General features: G+C 32.4%; 5 protein-coding genes across 6 annotated transcripts; 2 read left to right on the forward strand and 3 right to left on the reverse strand.

The window, feature by feature from the left end:
* Positions 1 to 1,838: 1,838 nt before the first annotated feature.
* Positions 1,839 to 2,621, reverse strand: LOC121203447 (TORTIFOLIA1-like protein 1). The gene is made up of 2 exons (XM_041093831.1): positions 2,361 to 2,621; positions 1,839 to 2,258 (listed from the first exon to the last, which is right to left on the reverse strand). The coding sequence occupies exons 1-2, from the start codon at positions 2,604 to 2,606 to the stop codon at positions 2,061 to 2,063; spliced, it is 444 nt and encodes a 147-aa protein (XP_040949765.1). The 5' UTR covers positions 2,607 to 2,621; the 3' UTR covers positions 1,839 to 2,060.
* Positions 2,622 to 6,437: 3,816 nt separating this feature from the next.
* LOC107903198 (calcyclin-binding protein) lies at positions 6,438 to 8,867 on the forward strand. The gene is made up of 5 exons (XM_016829240.2): positions 6,438 to 7,021; positions 7,733 to 7,903; positions 8,031 to 8,270; positions 8,364 to 8,423; positions 8,513 to 8,867. The coding sequence occupies exons 1-5, from the start codon at positions 6,911 to 6,913 to the stop codon at positions 8,615 to 8,617; spliced, it is 687 nt and encodes a 228-aa protein (XP_016684729.1). The 5' UTR covers positions 6,438 to 6,910; the 3' UTR covers positions 8,618 to 8,867.
* A 3,327-nt stretch (positions 8,868 to 12,194) lies between these two features.
* On the reverse strand, positions 12,195 to 13,110 carry LOC107903197 (uncharacterized). The gene has a single exon (XM_016829239.2). It carries the CDS (start codon positions 12,929 to 12,931, stop codon positions 12,509 to 12,511), a length of 423 nt encoding a protein of 140 aa, XP_016684728.1. The 5' UTR covers positions 12,932 to 13,110; the 3' UTR covers positions 12,195 to 12,508.
* A 2,490-nt stretch (positions 13,111 to 15,600) lies between these two features.
* Positions 15,601 to 21,018, forward strand: LOC107905885 (mannosyl-oligosaccharide 1,2-alpha-mannosidase MNS3). 2 transcript variants are annotated; one of them, XM_016832664.2, is made up of 7 exons: positions 15,601 to 15,831; positions 15,907 to 16,052; positions 16,851 to 17,812; positions 18,579 to 18,840; positions 19,767 to 19,964; positions 20,112 to 20,260; positions 20,378 to 21,018. In XM_016832664.2, exons 2-7 carry the CDS (start codon positions 15,975 to 15,977, stop codon positions 20,622 to 20,624), a joined length of 1,896 nt encoding a protein of 631 aa, XP_016688153.2. In that variant the 5' UTR covers positions 15,601 to 15,831; positions 15,907 to 15,974; the 3' UTR covers positions 20,625 to 21,018. The 2 variants fall into 2 exon arrangements, with proteins under 2 accessions (XP_016688153.2, XP_040949766.1); XM_041093832.1 differs by lacking the exons at positions 15,601 to 15,831; positions 15,907 to 16,052 and adding an exon at positions 16,189 to 16,330.
* An 18-nt stretch (positions 21,019 to 21,036) lies between these two features.
* LOC107905884 (potassium channel KAT1) lies at positions 21,037 to 25,605 on the reverse strand. The gene is made up of 10 exons (XM_016832661.2): positions 24,487 to 25,605; positions 24,185 to 24,400; positions 23,895 to 24,050; positions 23,747 to 23,804; positions 23,334 to 23,651; positions 22,704 to 22,943; positions 22,492 to 22,590; positions 22,157 to 22,390; positions 21,419 to 22,076; positions 21,037 to 21,265 (listed from the first exon to the last, which is right to left on the reverse strand). Exons 1-10 carry the CDS (start codon positions 24,663 to 24,665, stop codon positions 21,123 to 21,125), a joined length of 2,301 nt encoding a protein of 766 aa, XP_016688150.1. The 5' UTR covers positions 24,666 to 25,605; the 3' UTR covers positions 21,037 to 21,122.
* Positions 25,606 to 25,872: the final 267 nt, after the last annotated feature.

The following is a 25,872-nucleotide window of genomic DNA, read 5'->3' on the forward strand; positions in this document are numbered from 1 at the left end:
GTGTATTTGGCTAACATATTTGGTGTATATGCTTAGGCTTTGGCCAAGTAGTGGCTAGATTATGCCACGTTAAAATTATAAGTTATGCATTGAAATGGTTTATCGTGTGGTTAGCCCCAAAAAGAGTTATGTTTAAATACACTAGCTTGCGACTATGGTTGAATGATATGTTTATATCTTGTGTGATGTGCATAGAAAACGAGTGTGGAAAGATAATGAAATAATAAGGGCACGTTTGGTTCGCTGTATTGGATTAGAGACGTATTGGATTAGAGGTGTATTGGGATTAGAGGTGTATTGGATTAGAGGTGTAATAGCTAATCCACTGTTTGGTTGAATGTAATGGAATAGAGGCGTAATAGTAATCTTGTGTTTGGTTGAATGGAATAGAGGTGTAATAGCATAATAGAAAAAACTAAAATGACTAGAATACCCTTAGCATAAATTTGTTTTGGTAAATGATTATTGTTATTGTTATTTAAATTATAATAAGATTTTATTATCAATAATAAATAATTTAATCATATTTAAACATAATTATTATTAAATATATTTTAATTACAATATATAATTTAATAAAATTCTTAATAATTAATATTCTTATATTAATTTACTCAAATCATAATATATGATACTGTAAAATATAAATTAACATAATTATTATTAAATATATTTTAATTAAACTATATAATTTAAAAAAATTCTTAATAATTAATATTCTTATATTAATTTACTCAAATCATAATATATGATACTGTAAAATATAAATTAACATAATTATTATTAAATATATTTTAATTAACTATATAATTTAAAAAAATTCTTAATAATTAATATTCTTATATTAATTTACTCAAATCATAATATATGATACTGTAAAATATAAATTAACATAATTATTATTAAATATATTTTAATTAACTATATAATTTAAAAAAATTCTTAATAATTAATGTTCTTATATTAATTTACTCAAATCATAATATATGATACTGTAAAATATAAATTAACATAATTATTATTAAATATATTTTAATTAAACTATATAATTTAAAAAAATTCTTAATAATTAATATTCTTATATTAATTTACTCAAATCATAATATATGATACTGTAAAATATAAATTAACATAATTATTATTAAATATATTTTAATTAAACTATATAATTTAAAAAAATTCTTAATAATTAATATTCTTATATTAATTTACTCAAATCATAATATATGATACTGTAAAATATAAATTAACATAATTATTATTAAATATATTTTAATTAAACTATATAATTTAAAAAAATTCTTAATAATTAATATTCTTATATTAATTTACTCAAATCATAATATATGATACTGTAAAATATAAATTAACATAATTATTATTAAATATATTTTAATTAAACTATATAATTTAAAAAAATTCTTAATAATTAATATTCTTATATTAATTTACTCAAATCATAATATATGATACTGTAAAATATAAATTAACATAATTATTATTAAATATATTTTAATTAAACTATATAATTTAAAAAAATTCTTAATAATTAATATTCTTATATTAATTTACTCAAATCATAATATATGATACTGTAAAATATAAATTAACATAATTATTATTAAATATATTTTAATTAAACTATATAATTTAAAAAAATTCTTAATAATTAATATTCTTATATTAATTTACTCAAATCATAATATATGATACTGTAAAATATAAATTAACATAATTATTATTAAATATATTTTAATTAAACTATATAATTTAAAAAAATTCTTAATAATTAATGTTCTTATATTAATTTACTCAAATCATAATATATGATACTGTTGATGCTAGTTTTGCATAGATGGTATAATAGACGTACATTTACATTTATATCAGAGGCCACTATCTTACATGATATACAAAAATGTATAAGTGGCCTCAACCATTGATGCTAGTTTTCTTTCACTTCAAATTTACATCATGTAAAATATATGCGCCGAACCAGAGTAACATAATCATGAAGTTTGCAAGAACAACACAGGATTCCAAAACCAAAACCAGCAGATTTACTTATCAAACTGTTGCAGCTCAATTTTCCAGGCAGATGCCAATTGTAATAGAAGTTGATCAGGTACTGCGCCTTCCCAATTCTCTGGTGGATCCATCGTGGAAGCTGCTTCATGTAAATTCAACAGAAGCTCTTTCTTCAACTCCATCGTTATACCCAATGCATCATGTCCGTTTTCTATCACCACTTTGACCAGCTGAATAATTACAGGAATTTTTTTTTTAATAGTAAACTTATAAAAGAAAATGTCTAAATAGAGAAGCTTGAAGTAAATGGCTCAAAGATGAAGAACCCATACCTGTTGAATCCAGGATAGACAAATATCAAACAAATCTTGCTCCATAAGAAATTGCACAATAGCGTGCAAGGCTTCATTTGCTATCTCATTTGACAGTTGATCAACCATAGGGCCTGATCTATCCATCAGCTTTATAAGCAAGAGATCATCCCCTGTAGAGAGAACTTCTGCATAGGCAGAGTCCATATCACCTACTTGAAGGGCATGCATTGCATTGCTCCAAGAAGTCCAGACATTGCATTGCATTGCATTGCAGGGCAGAGTCCCCTTGTTTCGAGTTTCTGAAAGAATTCAGGATTCAACTCTCTGTCTGTTAATGCAGGTGATTTCTTCTTTAAAATTACAAACAGAATAAAATTGGCTAAAACTAACCTATTAGCAAATCGGGGCACAATGAAGAACCTGAAAAAAGCAAAAGGGGAAACCGATTAGATAAAAACAATAGATCATATTTACCTCGAAAGTATTGGTTTTCATCTACAATAGCAAAGGATATTAATCTATCGGGAAACATAGACTAACCGATGACGCAAATCGGCAGAAACTGTGAGCAAATCGGCCGAAATAGAAAAGAAAATAATCGGGGGAGCAAATCGGCAGAAAAGGGAAGAAAATAATACTGGGAAAAAGCAATGAAACAAGGAAGCAATTCGGATGAAGGTGGGAAACGGAAGAGAAACAGAGGGGATCGATTAGGGGTAAAAGAGGGAAGGTTTAGGGTAGGGTCATCTAATCTGAGAATAAGGGGGGGAGTAGAAATCGGTGTTTTTCACCGATTAGGGAAGTAAGGGGATAGACGCGTATTAGCAATACGCTCAACCAAACGGCGTCTTAGATTGGTATTAGGTGGGCCCCATCGATTAGGGGTGTATTGGCTTAGCCAATACACCAAACCAAACAAGCTCTAAGTTCATATAGCTGAAATTTAATGATTAAATGTTAATTTCACGAATAATATAATGTGTGATGAAATATATTTATTGTTGAAATGAGAATAAAACAAAAATGCGAAAAACCGAATAAATGATCAAATTGAGCGGAACGCCGAATTTGAGTACTTCTGATTAGAGGTGCTCATGGGCCGGGCGGCCCAGCCTGGTCTGACGGCCCGCCCGAAATATGGGAGGGTTTGGGTAAAAATATAGGCCTAAAATATGGGCTTGGGAAAAAAACGAGGCCCGTTTAGAAAACGGGCCGGGCCTCGGGCACCACTTTTTTGGCCCGGCCCGGCCCAATATAATAAATATATTTATTTTTTTAATTTTAAAATATTTTTACATACTTTTTTTAATTTTTTTTAATTTTAAAATACTTTTTAAAATACTTTTTTTAAATTTTTTAATTTTAAAATATTTTTAAAAATTTTTAAAATAAAAATGGGTCGGGCCGGGCCCGGGCTTGTGATTTTTTTCCCGAGCCGGGCCTGGGCAAAATCTTAGGCCCATATTTCGGGCCGAGCCAAAATTTTTTATGGGCTCGGCCCGAACCCGGCCCGGCCCGACCCATGAGCACCTCTACTTCTGATCAGTGGCAAAGTGATAAGTGGTTGCTTTAGCTACACTTATCTGATCAAGTGACAAAGTGATAAGTGGTAGCCTTAGCTACACTTATCTGATCAAGTGACAAAGTGATAAGTGGTAGTCTTAGCTACACTTATCTTATCAAGGACAAGTGATAAGTGATCATACGTAAGACCATAGTTATACTATGGCAAAGTGAAAGTGATGTACTCAATTTTTTCGTAACCGTTCCCTAATTTGATTAAGGATGGTAAGTGACAAATTGACTCAAAAGAATTAAAGAAAATGGATAAGTGGTAGTGTATTTATACCAGGATGATGTTGTTATTCAAGCTAAAGTGATATTTTCATTGCAAAATTGAGAATTTCATAAATGTATTAATGAATGGTATAATCGATAAACGTTTATTTAAATGGTAAATATGTATTAGTGTTAAAATTAGTGACATTGAATTGTACGTGAATTAAATAGAAATTGCTAGTGATATGATTTAAATTGCAAGCAAGAGAAATTGCGAATTGAATGAAATGGAAATGAAGTATTGAATTGCATAAGTATGTATCGGGTCTCGTAGGCCCTAATTATTATGATTATAATATTTGAGGATATATTGTGAAAAGTTATAGAAGCATGTTAATTATTTTGAAAGTTTTAAGTTAGATGAAATTTTATAACTCGGTTTAATACGTTTACAAGTGTATGTGTTTTGGTAATGCCTCATACCCTATTCCGGTGTTGGATACGGGTAATGGTGTTACAGAAATAATATTGTTTTAAGTTACAAGTAGAATCTACAAATGCATATAATATCAATTTGAATAACTATAACAAAAATTAAATATCACATTACATAATTGGAGAGATTTAAATTAAAATAAATTTAAAGAAAACTCACACATGATATATATAAAATGAGATTTAAACCTAACTCATCAATGGCATGTTTGGTTTGCTTGAATCTGGCATAATAGCTCATTTATTATATCAAAATCACATCAGTTTCAAATAACAACACATTCGGTAGCCTTATAAATAATAAGGTCAAGTGACTTTTTTACTTAAGTTGGGTGATAGCTTTCACCCATGTCAATGTATATTTTAAATATCACTTATTTTATATTCAATTTCAATTATTTTTGTTTCAATTTTATCCTCACCCAACAACCACATTTTACAAGATGTTCATAGGTCGGGTGGTCCGCTTGACCAAGTCTGCTCAACTGGTCTTGGGTTGGACTTGATCAATGAATTCTTATCTTCAAGTTGATCCAACCCAAATTTAAATTAAATGATTTTAAAATATATTTTTATTCAAATTTAATTATAAAATATTTAAACATTAATATAAAATTATATATTTATGATTTTTATAAAAATATAAATATTTTTATTATTTTAATAGAATTATATATTTTTTAAAATTAATAATATTAATATATTATGTGTAAATATTAATATAAAATTGAATATTATAATATTTGTTATTTTATTATTTTTTAAATTATATAAAAAATTAAGATGTTAGGGATAAAAAGATACATAAACAAATAACACTTATGTTTTAATTCATAGCAAACACGAGTAATACCTATCACAATTTTCAAAAACCAAACATCTTGATGTAGTAACATTTATCTTTTATCCATCATTTTGAAACTTGAATGTTATTTAGCCTTATACTAAATCATAGTAATTATCAAAAATTTTATGACTTTACCAAAATATTTAACAATTACCAATAATTCTAAATATTTATCAAAATATTTAACAATTTACCAATAATTCTAAGGATTTACCAAAATATCTAATGATTTACCAATATTTCTAAGGATATACCAATATATCTAACAATTTGCCAAAATTTTTAACGATTTACCAATAATTCTAACGATTTACCAATAATTTCAAGGATTTATCAAAATATCTAACGCTTTACCAAAATTTCTAATGATTTATCAAAATATCTAACGATTTACCAATATTTATGAGACTTTATCAAATTTTCTATGGTTTTATCAATATTTCCAAAATTTCTAACCTTATACTAACTGTTAACAATTACCAAAATTTCTGCGAATTTGTCAAAATATCTAAAACTTTACCAATAGTTTTATGGATTTACCAAAATATCTAAGACTTTACCAATATTTTTATTAATTTACCAGTATTTATATGGATTTACTTTACTAAAATAATTAACATTTCGGATTTACCAAAATATTTAAAACTTTATCAATATTTTTATTGATTTATCAATATCTAACAATTAGACTTTATCAAAATATCTAACATTTTTACCAAAATATCTAACATTTTTATCAAAATATCTAATATTTTACCAAAATTTTTAAAACTAAACCTTCAAAAAAAAACTTTTTTTAACCGGCTTTTTATGTAGGAAGCCATAGTAAAAGTGTCGGTTTGTTTCCCGAGAAAGTAAAAGCCAGAAATTCATAGTTTTGTGTCTTCTCTCGTTCATCCACGAAACTATTACGAAGATACCAAGAAACAAGGATCTCAGTTTTCCATATTAGGAAGATGCTTGTTTCTTGATCAAAATATGGTAATATGGAAATAGTATTTAAATTTGAGCTTCAAGTAAATATTCGTGTTCAGTCTCGTCGTGTTGAGGTCAGGTGTAATCCAATGGGCTTAAGATAGAAAATGAGACCTGCAATAAGTGGTGTTTGAAGCCTAAAGTTTCAAAGCATAACTCATTCGACTCCGTCCAAAGGATTAACACCCATCGACACTTGTCATTTTCTAATCTATTTCTAGTTTAAATCAAGCAATAAAAAAGAGTCTAGAATTTTCTTTTTCATTTTCCAGAAATCCAAATATATTTTCCATCTATTCCGTAGGAAAAAAAATTGTATCATTCTCTTGAAATATCCTGAAGTGGTAAGCACCCTTTACAAGTTTCTAGCAATTTCCACTGAATAGCAGATTCATTTAGTTATCCTTACTCTCTAATTTAAAAAAAAAAAAGCAAATATAGGAGAGGCAAAGTAAAATAGTTCAGAAGCACAATGGCAGAAGAATTGGCGTTGGATTTGGAGGAGCTAAGGCAACTTCATAGCAGTGCAAAAAGGCCACGCATTCTATCTCTTATTTCCTCTGAGATTCGCAGCTTGGAAAAGGTTTTCTGTGTTTTTGCCCCCTCTTATTATTTCCTAATTACCATTAGTCTTTTTTGGGTGTTACTAGGTTTTTCCTAGTCTTAAATGAAATGCCGTGCCGTTGTTTTGATTCTTGTTTTATTGTTGAAAAATATTATTTCCCTGCCATGTTTAGTATTTTCCGAGTTCAGATTGACTTGATTCTGAACCGAGTCATTCAATGATTCTGTTGAAGTTTGGCTTCCATGCAGCACATGCAATATCAAGTTGCATGACAAGCTGCCCGAACCATGCATGTAGCAGCCGAAGCATATTGCTGCTGTTGTATTTCATTTTGTTTTATTACTCTAAGTTTTGTTTTGTAACTTAGTCAGATTTGAACTAAGTAGGTAACATATTTGATGTAATTAGGTGAAGCTTGAGCTGATAAATCAGCTTTGCAAAGTGTACAAGTTATGTTTAACAAGTTTCAATGCACTTAGTGGTAGTAGGTAATGTTTAGGTAACCATTTTGCTTCTCTCGACCAGCTTATGTCTGGTATATGTATTGGCATTATTCCATCTTTCAAGTTAATGAAAATTCATCAAAGAATTCTTCATCTAATGCTCTCTTAATTCTTTGCTTTCTTTAGTTCTTCAAGCTCGATTCTGTTTTTGTTTGCACAGCAAGTATCGAGCCTTCAAGCTCAAGAAATTGCTTGTTTCATTCATCTTTGTTCTTGGTTCCAACAGATTCTTCAGTTGCAGGCATCGAAAGAAGATGGCAATGCGGCGGCTCCTCCTCCCACTGCTTCACAAATTCCTACTCCGATATCAACCTCAGTTAAAGCTCCTATTAACCCAGCATTGAATTATGTTTCAGTCTCATCGTTCGGCTGGGATCAGGATATGGATAAAGTCAAGGTAATAAAATTGATATTGGTAAAGATTTAAGAATTCCCCGTTACTATTATCATGTAAGTTCCCGACATTACATCAGAAAATTAGTGTTATCTAAAAGTTATGCCTAATGTATGTGTTTGTCGGACAGATATATGTCTTCCTAGAAGGAGTTGAGCAGGAAAAAATTCAGACAGACTTCAAGCCTTTGTCATTTGATGTTAAATTCCATGATGTCAAAGGAAAGAACTATCGATGTGCTGTTCCAAAATTGAATAAGGAAATTGTACCAGAGAAGTGCAAAGTGGTAGTTAAGCCTACAAGAGTCATCATCTCACTGTTTAAAGCTTCTAAAGGGGATTGGCCCGATCTGTACTCCAAGGAAGATAAGGTATTTGACTGCAATCCTTTTTAGATGAACAAAGGTTAATAATTTTCTTGCTATGTAATTGAATTAAAATGGTTTTTTGTTTCTTTTGCACAGCTGAAACCTAATTTGGATAAAGAGCAAGATCCCATGGCTGGAATCATGGACTTAATGAAGGTAAGTTTACTTGAAGGATTATATACAGAGGCGGAATTAGTTTAATAATTGCCACTATTTACCTTGATGTTGGAATATGAAAATTACAGAATATGTATGAGGAAGGGGATGATGAAATGAAGAGAACAATTGCGAAAGCGTGGACTGATGCAAGATCAGTCAAAGCAGAAGATGCTCTGAAGAGTTATCGATGAATCCAATATTGAATCTTTACGGATATTTTAGTGCAATGGCCTTTTTTTTAGAGCTTGTGTTTCTCTGTTTTCATGTTGTAGGAGGGTTCTGTCCGGACATTTTCTTCGTGCTATGAAGTATCGTTGCAAATATGTCATCCAATGTTTCATGGTCATGGACTTATTGACATTGTTAATGGACATGCTGATAACACTTGCATGTGAGTTTCCCGTTAATAATGAACTCACTGTCAGTAAAATTTTATGAGAATCGGAAGATGGGAAATCTGGAAAAGTTGCATCTAACCATTTTGGCAGCAGTGTGCAGTCATTGGAGTAGTTTGAGTGCCGTAGTCTGCATTGAACTCCTCGTAGCGATGAGAATGAAGATAATCTGATGGTCTTGCGTTATACAAAGCAGTTTGTTCAGTGTCCCAACCTTGGGAAACTCTGCAAACTAAAAACTACGTTTCCAGTTCTTCATTATATTAATATAACAAATTTTAAGCGTACTAAAACATGCAGTCAGTAAGGAAGTAAGAAAATATAAAGTATAGGTTTTTTATTTGGAGGAAAATTTTATGCGACAGAAAGTTATGCATTATTTTTCTATTTGTTCTTTCAACTCAAATCATAATGTTGGTCCAAATATCAAAGTACTCTCGTTTTTGCTTCATCAAACCCTAGTGCAGCTTGACCCTTTAACTTCTGCCGTTGCTCTGGCCGGTCAGTGTTAGTGCTGCCGGCCCGCCCTCTTCCACTCGACTTCTTTGTCTCCGTGCCAACCATCATGGAAAATCTGAATACTTCATCAGGAGGAAATGCAAAAACTGTAGCCTAAGGGTCGCTTTAACGCAAGTGCAGCTAGGCCATCAGCTAGAATAGCCGTTAAGCAAAACATGGATACCAGTATTGTCTTGGGAGACCATGCTTAGGCGTTGAAGAACCATTATATGGCAACCGAGGGATTTTAATCGATTCATTTATTATTGTTACTGATTTGTTTTTCTGCCTCATAATCAACATATAATTTGGCTTTATTAATTAATGCCGTCACGCGGTCTTCGTTTCCATTTCTTTATATGAAAAAAACCTTCACTTTCAATAAAATCCCAAATATTAAATAAATAATGAAGAGAGAAAGAACAAAAGAAAAAATTCATTCAAGATGCTACTCCAAAATTTATATTTATAAACATAAAAAGCGCATGTAATATAAAACTCTACTTTTATTAAACATTATATACTTAAAACGACATTAAGCTTATTTTGATCTTGATAGACGTCCACTTAGTAATGAAAAATTTATAACACTCCCTCTATATGTTCATTGGTAGATAGATAATGTGCCTTTTAAAACCTTATTGAGACAAAAATTCTGTGAGAAAAAAATTACAAATGAAGGAAAAAGAGTACACTTATCTATAATATGCATAATATGCCGCTTCATTAAAAATCTTATAAAAAAAACTCAATGGGATAAAATCTCGATTTAGAAAAAAAGAGTACAATGCGTATTTACTCCACTCATGACTACATCACATAATATCTCATATTTTATGTATTTCATCTTGAATATCAGCTTTTCAAATGATCATTTGAACAAATTTGTTAAACATTAATTATATTATCATTCTTGAGGAAGTTATGAATGAGGAAGACTTTGGGAAAATATATTTTGATCTCTTTAAGAGTTCCTACAATCATCATAACAAATTTTGATCACGATCCTTCTATACATGCACATGTTGGATCATTTTATAATCTTCCATAAACTATTATTCACTAAGTCAAATTTATTACCACATAAGTTTAAATAATTTCAATTCATATAAATATTTACACAAATATATTAAACAATTTCCCAAAAATTTCTATATGTTTCTAGCATTTTAAATCATTCAAGAATATAAACTTCACTATACAATGATTTGTATAAAACGCTATAACAACAATTATAAGACGCATATCAAATATTTCATAAACTGTCAAACTTAATAATATATCTAAAGGTTATTGCATTCCCACAAAAGAATATTATATATTTTCATCATTTGTACCTCACTAGTTTTATACTTTTAGATGCTTGGACTACTAGTCTACAAACTTCACAGATTTAATACCATTTAAATTGCGTCTTTTTATTTTGGCCAAGCATTTTCATGTCTATATTTCTTAGTAAATTTATTCAATAATATCATTGCATACCAAAATCGTTGTTGACAACTTTTAATATTTCATGGTTCCATATTTTCATTGAGATTTTTTTATTTTCATTGTTTTCATTTTTAATTACCTAAATCTATTCGAAAGTTATAATAATTAATTATGTGTCAAGTCTCTTTTGATCATTTAAATTTATTTTTTTTCTTTTCCAATAGTTTTCATTATTGGAACCAATCGACTTCTATGCTTTATGCTTTATGGAATCGGACTACTGCCCGGAAAATGTCAAGATTGGACTGATCATTCTTCACATATTAATAGAATATTTTAGAAAATATGTTTTTATATTAATATTTAATTAAACTCCCACCCTTACACTCCTAAAGATTTAAGAGGTGGAAGTATATTAAATTGGTGGGTTTAAATTTCCAAGAAGTGGAGATCGAATTAGGCGAAGATCACAAAACCCCCTGGAAGCGATGATTTTCTATGCCTTATTACCGGAGTTAGGCAACGTTTTAGCAAGACAACGCACCTTTTTGTTGACATATGCACAAATAAATAATGAAGCCGACAAAATCTATTATATTAAACTTATTATCAACCTCTCTTTGATGAGGTCGTTTCCATAATAAACAAAAAGCTCATTAAAATCATCACTAATATAAACATTCTAGCATCCTAATCAAATTATTTGGCTTGTTTCCTTCAAACAAAAAATCACAGAAATAGTTTTCTAGCAAAGAAAAGGAGCCATTTTCCCCCAATTTCATGCATAGAGTACACGCTACGGAAAAGCTCCTATTACACGAGACAAGAGCCCTGTAACCGATGCCAATTCACATGCATGCTTCCAATTTTCTCGGCTTACTTTTACATATATATAATTTACCAGCAGAGTATGCCAAAGCAACAAACATTTTAGTCGTGGAATTGAGGTATCTCAACTGGTACCCATTACTGTTGGATATTATAAAGATTTTCTAATCTTCAAAAGGTTGTGGCTTTTATTTACCAAAAAAAAAAAAGGATATGGCTTTTTTAGCTTCTAAAACCACTGTCAAGTATGCAAGTCTTTGCCCAAGCCATATGGAGTTTAGTCGTTAAGGTGAAATCTATATTGCTTACCCAATCAAATCACTTCCAAATATGGGACACACAATTAAGTAGTAGATTTGGCTATCTTGCTATCGAGGTTGAACTATTTTTGATGCTTTTTTTTTTACGTGTAGAAACTATTGCAGCTTTATATCTTTGCATTTCACGAATACTTTTTTCTCAGAATGAGAATATATTAAAGCAAAGATTACAAAAGAAAACAAGCATATATTCTGATATTAATATATCATGAAAATTGTTAATCAAGTAATGCAAATAAAAGAACAAAACCCTAGCAGGCTACTGCAGTACTACTATTCTCTGAAATTGAAAGAAAAAAACAAGGGGCTTTAATATATCGCACGTGTAATGGGAATGCATGGAAAAATGGAAATAAAACTAAGGAAAGGTTTGGCAGATCCTCTAATATCTATTTACTTTCCGCTTTTATTATATTTATCCCACATTACAAGATTGGTATAATATTGCTTTTCCATCGATCAAGGAGTTCAAGAAAAAGGAAACAAAGAAGACGAAGAAGAAGAAAGATTGAATAACAAAGTGGAAAGCTGAGGACAACAAAATCCACTGGTACCAACCATTCGTCTTTCTTTTATCTGTTTAGTTTTCAGATGAAAACATGGAGCTCTAGGGTTTTGCAGTAGTACCGGAGAGGCCACAGATGAGGTCCGGTGCGACCGCCGAGTCGGGCTTGTCATTGTGGCATGGAGATGAACCGGAAGGAGGTACAAAGCCCTTGGGGAGCATGACAGTAAAAGGCCCGGTTTTGAAGTTTCTGTCCATGTTGATCTTCCTCCGTTTCATCATCTTCCTCTTCCTCTTCTTCTCCAATCCCCTGTCCGGCCTGTTCAAGAAGAAGGGCGTGGCGTTCTTGATGCGCAACACTTGGTAAGCGGCGGCTGGTCGGCGGTTGGAAGGATCGGTGCTGCTGATCTTGGGAAGAATTTCATTGCACGAGGCAGGGGAAGAATAATAGGAGAGGAGGAGGAAGGCCAAGGAGATGACAAGAAAAGCAAAGAAATGCTTCAAGGTTTGATTAAAGAAACCCATGACGGAGTAGAGAGTTTAGGTTGTGATGCATTTGTATATGAGGAAAACGGGACTAAAGAATAAAAAAGAGAGAAGGGTTTAATCTCTGAGATTTGGAAACCGTTAATCCCAAGAGGTTTGTTGCAGCTTTTTTAAGAGAGTTTGAGGAAGGTTCAGGCGTGAAACCAGCCGTGGTTTAATTAGGCATAGAGGTGTAACTAAAGTCTTTATATATGCGTGTTCTTTTTCAACTCTTTATATTTGTGTTTTAATTAGGGCCAATGCCGGCTACTTGGGTAACTTTTACGAAAATTGTTTAAAATATAAATTTAATGAGAAAAAATATTATTATTTTTAGGGAAAATTTACATAAATATTTAATGCTATATGTGAATACTGGTTAAATTATTAATATAAAGTTTTATATAAAAAAATATAACTTAATGCCAGCTCAACAAGTATTATTTTCCAATTTTTGAATAATGGTAGGAAATATGTAAAACTAATAATAATAATAATAATAATAATAATAATATAGCAAAATTTATATAAGTACAATTCATTACATCTAGTTATCTAACTTTGATTAAAGGCTAAAGCTCGACATTGGTACATTATAACTACATTATAGCAATATTAATTACTACTTTAATTTTATAATTTTAATAATTTTTAATTTTAAATAATAGTTCTTATAATTTTTTTGAATTTTAAAATTTTAAAATTTTAATTAAATGTTGATGTGTCATCCACATGGTAATTCACGTGTATGCTACTACATCAGCAAAGTTAAAAAATATTAACTTCTCTGTCTATTTTGAGGTGATTTGATAGAAAAATATAAATTCAAATATTAAAAAGACAAAAAATTAAATAAATAACTAAAATGATTTTTTTATAAAATTAGAGGACCAAATAAATCATTAAACATTTAATTATTTGATAAACTGTTTTTTTTTCTTTGGTCAACATTGGGTTAACAATAGCTAAAAACCGAAAATGCTGAAAAACACACACACGGTTTAAACAAAAAAAGGATTTCTTTTTTTACATTTAGAAAAAAAAATTGGTATATAATATTATTAAGTCTTTACTTAATACAGAATTTTTAATAAAAAATTGAATATGATAAATAGATAGATAACAGTTAATATTCATGTCCAAAATATTAAATTATTTTTTATAAATATATTTGAAATAACTTTTTTTAGTTAAAAAATAAGATATTCAAATTATTATGTTTTAATTTTTTATCTAAAATTTTTAGAAAAAAAATAGTTAAAACTATCTAAAATAATATAAAATATTATGTTAATTATATTGAGTATTTAGTTTTTTTACTAAACCAAACAAATTTATAATGTAAATTTAGTGAATTAATTGCATCAAATATCCCTAAACTATGATCCTCATTCTAAATTGATCTTCAAACTTTAAAACATTTTAATTACATCCTCAACCTATCGATGTTATATCAATAAGGTCTTTATATTATTAAAATTGTTAATTTAACCATTAAATGATATAATAGATCTTATGTAACATAATTTAAAATGAAAATTTTGAAGAAAAATGAATATTGTAAAAATGTATGTTGTAAAAAATATTGATTTTGAGATTTTCAAAGTTTTTACAAAAACTATCACTCACACACTTTTTTTTTTTTTGGTTTTACTTCATTTTTAGCTTTTAATTTTAAAAGCTATGTGATAATATTTTACTTTCTTTTAGATTTTTTTATTTTAAATTATGTTACATAAAATTATACATGTCATTTAATGGTTAAGTTAACGGTTCCAATAATGTAAGAATATGGTTATTATAGCAATGATAATTTAAGGATATAGTTAAAACATTTTGAAGTTTAAAGATAATTTAAAGTAAGAGTTATACTTTGGAATGTCTGATGCAATTAACTCAAATTAAAGTCTGATGAAATTAATTATAAAAATTTAACACTTAACTTTTAAATAATTTATTTTTTAATTTTTTTATAGATAATTTTCATTTTGATTTGGCCAAGGAAGTTACACAATGAAAATTGATTAACTATTAAAAACTAATTTATTTTTAATATATTTTTTGTTAATAAATTAAATGACACTGAATTAATAAATTTAAACAGTAAAATTTTATTTTTAATATAACTTTGTTATTTATATGTTAAAAGAATTTATTGTTTACTAGGAGTAAAGATTAAAGCTTTGGTCTAACACGGATTCAAACTGTAATATTTTTGGTAAAAATTATATTTATGTAAAATTATGTAGGACACTAATGAAGCTATAGTATAAATAATAAAGTTGAGGCTATGAGAGCTTTGACTTCTTAAAAATAAATTTTAAAAAATAAATTGAAAATATGTGAAATTTATTTTCATTAAAATGATTTTTTAAAATTAAAAAAAAAAACAAATATTTCAAAATTCAAATTATCTCTTATTCAAACTAATATGAACATAAAATATTTATTTTTCAACAACTTTTAAATATTGTCATGTTGGTACAGATTAGTAAGAATTTTTTATGTATCATATTTTATATTTACAAAACATGTTTTTATTATTGAAAAATATCTATTTTTTATTAAATGTGATTTTCAACTTTCAAAATAGAAAATAAAATTATTTCAAAGAAATGGAAATAAAAAAATATAGTATAGATGGCGCATTACAAAATCTAATTTAATTTACGACAATTCTTTTTAGAAGACTTTGAAACTGCGGACACCCTTTTCTAAACAGACAATTGAAACGTGCCGAGGGGTGGAGTAACAAAATCCTCCCTCTGTCTCTTACTCGCTCCCCGTCTCCTCCGCTGTTAACGACGATCTTCCATTGACTTTTAAAGCAACGAAAAAAAAACTAAAACCACTAATTCGAATCTCCTGCCTCAGGAGCTCGCATGGTTTCGCCGCCCAAAGTAATTTTGCCTCGCTTTCTCGCACTTGCTCTTTCTTCTTATTTTGCCCGCTAAGTTCCCGATCTACCTTGTCAGGGAAAAGAAAAATAACTGCCTGAACCGGTGAATTTGGAAAAGACATATTTAGATCTAAATCTTCCAGCATGTCGAAATCGCTTCCTTATTCTATGAAAGATGTTCACTACGATAACGCCAAGTTTCGTCACCGATCTCTTTTCAAGGTATTGGATCTCCCTCGCTTTATATTTCCCTGGATTTTGACTCTTAACTCATCTCTTTTCTTTATCGCATTTGTTTCTTTAGCTTTTGATTTTCTCGAATTGTAATTTTCGATTTCTTTCTTTTTTCTAACGGGAGATGGATTGGAATTTTCTCCTTTTAAGTTGAAGTTGCTTTAGCTGAAGTTTATGACAAAGTATTAGGTTTTCTCCGCGGATCTGTATGTTGGTGTAATTTTAACATGAACACAAATAGACGTGGTAAGCAATCAATGTGAAAGGTGAGAAATGGAATTAATTAGTAACGCAATTAGAGTACAGAAGATCAAAGAAATCCAAATAATTTGTTAAATCTTAAGGAATCTAATTTGAAGTCCTATTAGTATCGATAAATACACATAGCTTGTCGACCTGTAAAAACTAGCCTTTTGGTTTGAGTAATGTGATTTTGAACTTTTGTCTATGGAGCATGCCATGTATTAAGTTCTACAAATTCATTTTTTTACATCACTAATTAGTTGCTTGATGTATGATATTTGATTTTAGTTTGGTGTCTGGAGCGTACTAATTGTTACTCTTAGTATGCTTTGACTACCGAGAGTCCATTTGCTGAAGTGCCTGATGGAAAAAATTGGCTAAATTTCCTACAAGATTGCTAAAGATTTGGCAGTCGTGGCTTATTTCTTTCATTTTTTAAGTATTGTCCTTTATTTAGAACTCTTATTTCCAAGACTAAACATTTTATGGTATAGTAAATGTTTGATTTGAATATATTCTCTTTTCTTCTATGTTCTATTCCAGGTGATCACTCAAACCCTACTTACTAGTAATATGAGGCGTGAATGCTTAAGTTGTAGTACAGGGAAGTTTTTAGGTTTATTAATGATCTTTGGCTTAGCATGTCTTATGTTGACTCATACAAATAAAGCACATTCTGTTTCTGATGGACTAGCAAAAGGTATTGGGACAAATGAAGAACATAAGGAAGTTACTGATGTTGGCATCAGGTTTAAAAAACTTTTCCGAAGAGCACCCCGCCTTCCTCCTCGATTATCGCCAGATGAAAAAATCATTCATCGTAATTTTACCGGTAAATTAAATGAGCCTAATGTTGAAGAACAATGGAAAGCTAGACAACAAAATGTAAAGGATGCTTTCACCCATGCATGGTCTGGCTATAAGAAGTTTGCAATGGGTTATGATGAGCTGATGCCAGTGAGCCGGCTTGGAGTTGATGGGCTCGGAGGTCTAGGTGCTACAGTTGTAGATGCTCTTGATACTGCCATGATCATGGGTCTAGATGAAGTTGTTTCTGAAGCGGGCTCATGGATTGAGTCGCACCTTTTAGATAGGATTAGACAGAAAGGGCAAGTTAATTTATTTGAAACCACAATACGGGTTTTGGGTGGTCTATTGAGTGCATATCATTTGAGTGGGGGGGATCAAGGCATGACCTTAGCACAGAAGGGGCCAAAACCTACTATTTATCTAGACATTGCAAAAAACTTGGCTGATCGTCTGCTATCTGCTTTTACTTCCAGTCCAACCGCCATCCCGTTCAGTGATGTTGTGCTACGCGATTCCTCAGCTCATTCAGCTCCTGATGGACTGAGTAGTACTTCTGAAGTTTCCACTTTACAGCTTGAATTCAATTACCTCAGTGCAATTTCTGGTGATCCAAAGTATAGCACAGAAGGGATGAAGGTTTTGGCGCATTTGAAAACTCTTCCCAAGACAGAAGGACTAGTTCCTATCTACATCAGGTATTTTTATTCTCTTCAATCATTCCATCACTCCTAAGTTACGGCTACTTTAAACAGCTATATCCTTTGTTATGTCTTTCTAAGGTTTTCTAGCCTGTCGATTTAGGTCAATGAAAATTTCCGTTTGCTTGGGTAAAGTGATGTCAGCCATCAAACAGAGTAGAAAATAATGTCATAACTAGGTTTTTCATCTATATCATTGGAGTTTTATTTCATTTATTACCTTTCTTTGGATGGTTAAAACATACTGGATTGCTTTTGACCGTTGGCTGTCACACACCTTTCTTTATTTATTTATTTAATGTACCCTCCAGTTACTATGCCCTAACAAAATGCCTTAATTTATGAAATGAGATGTGATTTAATAGACTGGGAAAAAAATGTCAAGAAGAAGACACTTACTTAAAGATAATACACACCATCAGGATTTTTGGGGGGAATACTTGAGTTTGTGCTCAAATTGGTTCGCTTATCTCTTTTATGACTTCCATAAATTCGAACAAGAACCTTTTAAGATTGTTCAATTATAAATCTTACATTTTCTTTTTATGTACAGATTGTCAATTTCTTTGGACAAAATGATTGGCTGATGTCAATATGCTTTATTTGTCATGTATTTCGTTTATTAAACTTATTGTCATTGTCATGGTCATGGTCATAATTATTTGTTTATGGTTATCAGGTTCTGAAATTATTGATCATGTTAGTATGAAATTTATTATTATTATTATTATTATTATCTTGGTCATCTTGCTGTGGAATGCAGCCCTCATTCTGGTGAATTTAGTGGAGAAAATATTAGACTTGGATCTCGAGGTGATAGTTATTATGAGTACCTAATCAAAGTGTGGCTTCAGCTACGGGATACTCAGGATGGTAACTTCACTTATCTTCATGACATGTATGAGGAAGCAATGAGGGGAGTTAAACACATGCTTGTTCAGAAATCAATACCAAGTGAATTGGTTTTTGTGGGGGAATTACCTGTTGGACCCAAGGGTTACTTGAGTCCAAAAATGGATCACCTGGTATGTAGTGCTTTCTCAATCCTTGAATTTTAAGCAATACCTGGACAAGTGGAGACTTTTATTACTCTTCTGTTTAGACGATAGATGTTAACTTTCCCTTCATCCTGCCATCCTACTATCTAAAACGTTAGATTCTTTTTTGAGGATAAGCAGCCACATAATATGTTTGTAGATCATAATGTCTAGGTTCCTACACTTGAGAATACGAGGACACTTTTTTTTTCTTCTGTTCCTGCTTTTAATAAAAGGAGTATATGATTATCCAAAAAATAAAAAGAAAGGAGTGGGTATTTTGTATTAAGCAAATCAGGATTCTAGTCTCCTACATATCCACAATTTGAAATTCATACTGAATGTACCCCCTCCCTTCCCCCCCCCCCCCCACTATCACTTACGAGAACAGTCCACTGTCCTTTTAACATATATCTGAGGAAATAACCTCAGATTTTAATTCTGTTTTCTTGGCACCAAAACATGTTGGCTTTACCTGAAAAAGTAGGCTATTAGCTGACACCTTAAAGAAGTAGTACTCTTTAGAGCATTGGTTGTTTTATTTCAAAACTATGATTCTGAATAATGCAAGGAATCAGCTACCGAGGTTAGGAGTTCCGCCAGTGTTTCCAATATATTAGAGCTGCAGTTGTTCAGGAGAATGAGGCTATTACCTAGCACCTTCAAAGCAGTATTCTGTACATCCAGTTTTTCTTTTCAAAACTATCACGCTGAATACTGCAAGGAAGCAGTTAGATAGCAGAAGAGTTTCACCACAGTGTCTCTAATCTATTATAGCTTTAGATCTCATTTAGGCCAATGCAGAAGCTATATTTCTGTATTAATCCTCGGCTGTCATGAAATAATTTTCTCTATTTGTGGATTCAACAGAGTATACTTTATTAATGTATGAGTATTTTTACTGTATATACCAGGTATGTTTTTTGCCTGGTACTCTTGCGCTTGGTGTCACAAAAGGCCTCACAAAAGAGAAAGCAATGAAAGACAACCTTCTTACATTTGAAGACCTGGAAAACCTGAAACTTGCAGAAGATTTAACCAAGACATGTTTTGAGATGTATTCAGTAACTTCCACCGGTCTGGCTCCTGAAATTGCATACTTCCATACTAAGGTTGGTTTCAGTTTAACTTGTTTCTCGAAAGCAGTGACTTAATTTTCATATGCACCAAAAAGGTTCATATTTGCTTATTCATCTATGTATGAACACACTTCTTTTTGCTTATAGTAATGATCTGCTGACTTGATCTGATTAAAACAGGATTATTTTGAGAGTGGTCTTGATGGCGGAAATAAGAGTTCAGAATATGTAAATGACATAATAATCAAACATGCAGACCGTCACAATCTATTGCGTCCAGAAACTGTTGAATCCCTGTTCGTATTATATCGAATCACTCAGGATCCAAAGTATGCTCTTTTAGTTCTTTAGTTCCTACTCTCTTTCCTTTTATTTAATTTCTATACCTATAGATCTTGCATGGGTGCAACTTGTTTTTTTCCCCCCTCTAATATAATGCATTGCAGATATCGAGAATGGGGTTGGCATATCTTTGAGTCATTTGAGAAATACACAAAGGTAGAATCCGGCGGATACTCTTCTTTAGATGATGTCACCACAGTTCCTCCTCCAAAAAGAGACAAGATGGAGACATTTTTCCTGGGTGAAACATTGAAATATTTGTACTTGCTCTTCGGAGATAGCTCTGTTATACCACTTGATAAATTTGTTTTTAACACGGAGGCTCATCCTTTACCAATCAAAAGCTCTTAAGAGAAAGGCAATAATGTGAAGGGTAGCGTGTAAAAGCTTAACACCTGTTGGCCTGGGCACAGTTTCTACTGGTTTTTGACATGGTTTAGTTGTTTATATTGTTATGAAGGCTGCCTATCCCTAGTTGGCCGGGATCCCCACTTTATCTAAGCGGTGGCTTGACTTTGTATGCCTTCAACACATCAACGAAATTGATCTGCAATTAGACGCCTACAAAAACAAAAGTTATTTACTTGGCCCACCTAATCATCACAGGCTTGTAATATTTGTTACGATAGGCAACTTTTTTCAGGTTATGTAAGGATGGGGTTTTGCCCACCAGAATTCGAGTGAAATATGGCCATATGTAATTGACTTCTGTGATTAACATTTAATTGCAATTTGTGGTCCCAAATCAACTGATCCCATCATATTTTTGTTAATATTTCACTATCATTATCATTGCCTCAAGGTTACATACCATCTGTAATGATCCATGATCGTCTCTTTTTATTGTCATCAGGTCACATTGAAATATGCATTTTCACCTTCATTTTGATGGAGAAACAGATTATCACCGTCTCGAATGACGTGTACATCATCTATTTCTGCATTCTCGGCATTAACGACTTTCGTAAATGTGCAGCCTCCAAATTTTTCACCTGCAGTTTCACAATGTTACAAAATGAGCAATTATTTGTTACTTCTTTTCTTCTTTTGTTTAATAAATTCGGATTCCAGTTGATTTGAAATTGTTTTCCCCTTACGTTTCAGATTTATTTTAAGCCCTTTTAATTATTTTTAGTCAGACTTACCAGCCACTCTGAGAAGCTCTTGAATTGAATCAGGTAGGAGTATCAACTTTCCAAGTTGCCTACTTGATGTACTGCTGCTCTGCAAGTGCATGTGAATAGTAACTCTCTTCTTGGTCGGTATAATTACCTCCCTGTAAATGGGTGAATTGAAGAAATTTTGGGCCCAATTTCTATTTCGATTTGGACTATTCTTGGGGTCCTCCGTTGTTTCTGGCCCGATAATATCTATCCTATGTTCATCATCTAAATTTTTGTTCTTTTCGTAGGTCTGTAAGAGGTCATATATGCTCTTGCTTCCCTGCTGCTGTGCCGATGCTTTTGGCGTCCTTGCTCTTGCATCTGGTTTATTAACACCTGCTCCTCCCTCCACCAGAATCTTAACCATTTCAATATGCCCCTTGGGAACAGCATCATGGAGAGCTGTTTGGCCATCCTCTGCTGTTGAAATTCCTTTCATAGGGAATCTACCTCTTTGAATCGTCTCTATAGCCTCTGATCCTGAGAAATTTATGCCTATTGCTTCTCTCTGTGATTGCTCTTCATATCCAGCACTCAAACAACTTCCTCCCACTGCTCCTTGCCTAAGCCTTGAATTCTGGATCAACCCCGGATCTATATTGGACTGGTCAAAGCTGCTGCTGTGAAGCCCATTTATTTTCTGCGAGAAGAAACCATCAGTTCTTGTTCATAATAACATTGTCTTCCATTACTCTAAAAGTTGTCTAATATGATGTTTACCATGTAAAGATTACGCATCATAACGCGTCCTTCTTCTATATTTATTTGTAAGATGTTCATCAGTGAGGTTCCGTTCAGTCGTAGTATTTGACAAAGCTCAGTGGTCCTAGCTGTGTATGGTTGTGGCCTACAACATAGAACTCCAACCTCTCCAAACATATCTCCTGCTGCTACCTTTTCCGTAACCTGTAAATCACATACCTGATCATGCCCATCAGCATGGGAGATTAAGTTCTGCAAATCAGGAATCAACCAGCCACCAAACTAATGTCAGAAATCGGCATTGTTTAGTTTATATATTATTATTCTACACCCATAAGAATAAGCCTACTTACAACTGCTCCTGAGACAAGTATATACAGATCCGTCGGGGCTTCATTCTGCAGAATAACATCTTCTTTGGGCGGAAAATACTCGGCATCCATTTCTGAAACCTTTGGCAGAGTAATAAATTTGCATTAGCATCTTGAGAAATAAAATTCAAAGTGATGCATGTGTATAAGAAAGATATGGACAGATATATAACATGAGAAGTATTATTAATTACCAACTGAAATAGGAAGTCATCAGAAACTCCTTGGAAGAGATAGGCTTTTTGCAGGATGTGGAGGAAGAGATGCTGTGCAATGCTTGAGCGGATGGCTTTGGGTAAACTATTTAGGGTCTCTTGTTGCTTCAATCCTTCTGTTTTGAACCTTAAGCATATGTGTGACATTATTTGATCTTGTATGCGAGGGGACAATTGATTTCGTGTCACAAATTCCGAAGCAGATCTAACTGTATCCCTCTGTAGCACCCAAAAATGTAAAAGGAAGGGTTTCTTATTATTAGCACTTCCAAGGCTAGACATAGCATCTTTGTCAAAAAGAAAACACTGCTGAATCTGAATATAAGGGGATGGAAGCTTGTCATTCAGTGCCTAAGAATCTTGACATCACCTTTAAGCTAGTTTTTAACCTTGAATTTTTTTCATACAAAATTGTCAAATTGTGGGGTATAGATAGTAGAAATATACATTGTCTTACAAATAACCAACATTTTCTGTAGGTATGGTAGTTTTGTTGATTGTGACGCTTAATTTCATTTGGACCTTGTAGAACTTATTTTATATGTTCAGTTCTCCTGGCAGGTTAATAATGGATTTCTAACAGCCTGAAAGTTGTAAGGGGCAACTTACAAAATTACGGGTCCGGCTTGTCCAGTGAACTACCAGGTTAGTCATGTTCCCGATGAGGTAAGCTGTTAATCCCAAATTAAAGAACATGTAAAAGATATAAAATAGCATCTCTCTTGGATTCTCAGCATGCAAGTCTCCATAACCAGTGGTGGTGAGCGTTGTAATTGACCAGTAAATCGAAGTCACATATCTATCCCAGAGACTGTGCTGTTTGAAATTTGGGTACACTGCACCAATCCAGGTCCTGGAAGGATCTGGATATCTATCTGCAATCAGATAGTTAAAGCATCCAGCACAATGTACCGCAAACATTGTCACCTGAAATCAACCCAAGGAAAATAACCCTTTTTTTCAAATGACTGAAGGCAATATTTGTGATAGAGGAGAGACTAGAGGAAGTTTCAATGGCTTACAGAAATGAGCTTGGTGCACCGGGTCCAGAAGTAGTTGAACCGAATGTCTTTCTCAAGTCTGAAGGAAAGGGAAAGGAAATCAGTGAGTAAATATTTAAGCATTTTGAAGAAAGGGAAAGGCATGGGTTGAATGAAACTGGTTACAGACCTTGCAAACAGGGAGCTGACACGTCTCAGACGCCAGAGTCTGAGCATGTTGAGTAGCCTGAGCCCAAGTTCACTGCCATGATCTGTGAACATGAGGTTGAGAGACTGAAATGGGGCAGTGGAACAGACATCGAAAGCAAGCCAGGTAGATATGTACCTAGATATTGGATGGATCATATAAAAGCTCATTACTTGTTCAAATAGTTGATGAGCATTTTGTTATTCTTAGTTGATATATACATATAAAAGAAGCCTTTGTATGTGATTGAATGCCGCAAAAATCTTATTTACCTGATGGCAATCTTCTTGGGATCATCAACAAGGAGATAAGATTGGCCATCTAGATATGCAACAAAGAAGGTGAGAATAATGTCAGCAGCAAAGAAGCCATTGACAATGTTATCAAAAATGAAAAGTGCATCATTCTTGTCAGTTAGGAATGCAAACTCGAATGGACAGATCCAGGCAGAGTAAATGACTAGAACAACCAGCCATATCTCCCAAGCCCTGTAATAAGGAATAGGACCATAAGGAGCAGCTTTTAATATATTCAAAGAAATATTTTGAGAAAACCATGTGTAAATGGTAATCACCTATAATGAGGGTTGAAAGGGGATATTATGTATGTACGTAGCTTGGTCGCATGGTTAATTCTAGCCCCAAGTGAGGGAATGAGATCACTTGAGAAGCAACTGCCATGAATATCACTATCCATACGAAATTCATCCATGCAGAACCGTTGGAAGAAGTTTTTCGTACAAGAAAATGACATGTTTATTTGTTTGAATTTCTCAAAGCTACACCTACAATGGAGTTTCTCTATTAAGCCTCCGGACAGGGTTAACTCTGAAAGGAATGGTTATATATCTAGCAAACTTGTGACGGAGGACGTGGGTTGATTTCCCTTTTTATAACCTTGTAGGTTATCTCAATTTGCCCCGGACATGATTAAAGTGGACGTTTGAGCTTAAGCAGCTAATAGGTCACTAAGAAAGGAAGAGAAGCAGAAAAAAAACAAGGGCAAATATTCCATATTTTTGGTACAAGAATGATGAAGGGGAAACAAGAAAAGCATGACAAGATGAAGGAGAAAGTGAAGGTAAATGGAAAGCAGTGAAAGTGGCAGACATGGGGGTTGCAGCAAAGATATTTTGAGTGAAAGGAAACGAGACAAGATAAAGAGAGAGGCTTGAATTGGATGTTTGAAAGGAATGGTGATTGGGGGGTTGAAATGGTGCTGTTAGTGATTGTGGGATTTCCACCATCAAACCATGTGCAGGCGTGTATGATATATAGGACGGATTTGAGTGAAAAAAATTTGGTGTTTACACTTCAGAATCCAGAGATGGTCCAGACGCAGACTGTCGTAGTAGAATGGGGAAGGATGTCCTTATTTATGGATGCCACGCAGTCCAATCAGATCATTTGTTATAGGCATGCCACCTTTTCCTCCAAAGAAAATTCTATTTCAAAACCATTCCATCCTCATCTCCTTCCTAGTAATAGCTGAAGTTGTTTGATTTAGCCACGCAATCAGTGAGGACCTTAAGCTTTAAAAATACATATAATCCAACTGGCTCCTCACCCTCCACCGGTTGTCTCTCAGTCTCAAATATGCTTTTGAGTTTTGACCCTTCTCTTTCATGTTCAGCGTACGCATTATTATTACGTTGCCTTACCATTTTTTTTTATATTTGGTCTGTGTCTTTGATCATTTTGATTATAATTTGCATCTTTGCTTATTCCCTTCTAAATCTGACATATATATTCATCAGATTAAAAAGAACCTTTTGGCCTACGAAGAGCCATAGTTATATGTATATACTCATGACTCGCCCTTAAATGATTGCATTCGACGCCACTTCCATTCTTGTTCTTCACGTTAATGCGTATCTAGTGTCAAAGTTGGGGGGGGGGGGGGGGAAGACAAGTAGAGGACCAGTTATTTAAGACTATTACTGAGTATGCATGGAAAAAGA

The sequence above is a fragment of the Gossypium hirsutum genome, chromosome D05 (assembly GCF_007990345.1).
Source record: "Gossypium hirsutum isolate 1008001.06 chromosome D05, Gossypium_hirsutum_v2.1, whole genome shotgun sequence".
NCBI classification, from domain to species: domain Eukaryota; kingdom Viridiplantae; phylum Streptophyta; class Magnoliopsida; order Malvales; family Malvaceae; genus Gossypium; species Gossypium hirsutum.

What these genes read in the sequence shown, in the direction of transcription:
- LOC121203447 (XM_041093831.1), bottom strand. Translation starts at nt 2,606, where the DNA reads ATGCAATGCAATGTCTGGACTTCTTGGAGCAATGCAATGCATGCCCTT. An exon ending in GTCTATCCTGGATTCAACAG is followed by an intron (nt 2,259 to 2,360) that starts GTATGGGTTCTT and finishes GTAATTATTCAG; the next exon opens with CTGGTCAAAGTGGTGATAGA.
- LOC107903198 (XM_016829240.2), top strand. Translation starts at nt 6,911, where the DNA reads ATGGCAGAAGAATTGGCGTTGGATTTGGAGGAGCTAAGGCAACTTCAT. An exon ending in AGGATATGGATAAAGTCAAG is followed by an intron (nt 7,904 to 8,030) that starts GTAATAAAATTG and finishes TTTGTCGGACAG; the next exon opens with ATATATGTCTTCCTAGAAGG. An exon ending in GAATCATGGACTTAATGAAG is followed by an intron (nt 8,424 to 8,512) that starts GTAAGTTTACTT and finishes TGAAAATTACAG; the next exon opens with AATATGTATGAGGAAGGGGA.
- LOC107903197 (XM_016829239.2), bottom strand. Translation starts at nt 12,931, where the DNA reads ATGGGTTTCTTTAATCAAACCTTGAAGCATTTCTTTGCTTTTCTTGTC.
- LOC107905885 (XM_016832664.2), top strand. Translation starts at nt 15,975, where the DNA reads ATGTCGAAATCGCTTCCTTATTCTATGAAAGATGTTCACTACGATAAC. An exon ending in GTCCAAAAATGGATCACCTG is followed by an intron (nt 18,841 to 19,766) that starts GTATGTAGTGCT and finishes TGTATATACCAG; the next exon opens with GTATGTTTTTTGCCTGGTAC. An exon ending in TTGCATACTTCCATACTAAG is followed by an intron (nt 19,965 to 20,111) that starts GTTGGTTTCAGT and finishes TGATTAAAACAG; the next exon opens with GATTATTTTGAGAGTGGTCT.
- LOC107905884 (XM_016832661.2), bottom strand. Translation starts at nt 24,665, where the DNA reads ATGTCATTTTCTTGTACGAAAAACTTCTTCCAACGGTTCTGCATGGAT. An exon ending in CCTTTCAACCCTCATTATAG is followed by an intron (nt 24,401 to 24,486) that starts GTGATTACCATT and finishes TCCTTATTACAG; the next exon opens with GGCTTGGGAGATATGGCTGG. An exon ending in ATGACTTCCTATTTCAGTTG is followed by an intron (nt 22,591 to 22,703) that starts GTAATTAATAAT and finishes ACTCTGCCAAAG; the next exon opens with GTTTCAGAAATGGATGCCGA.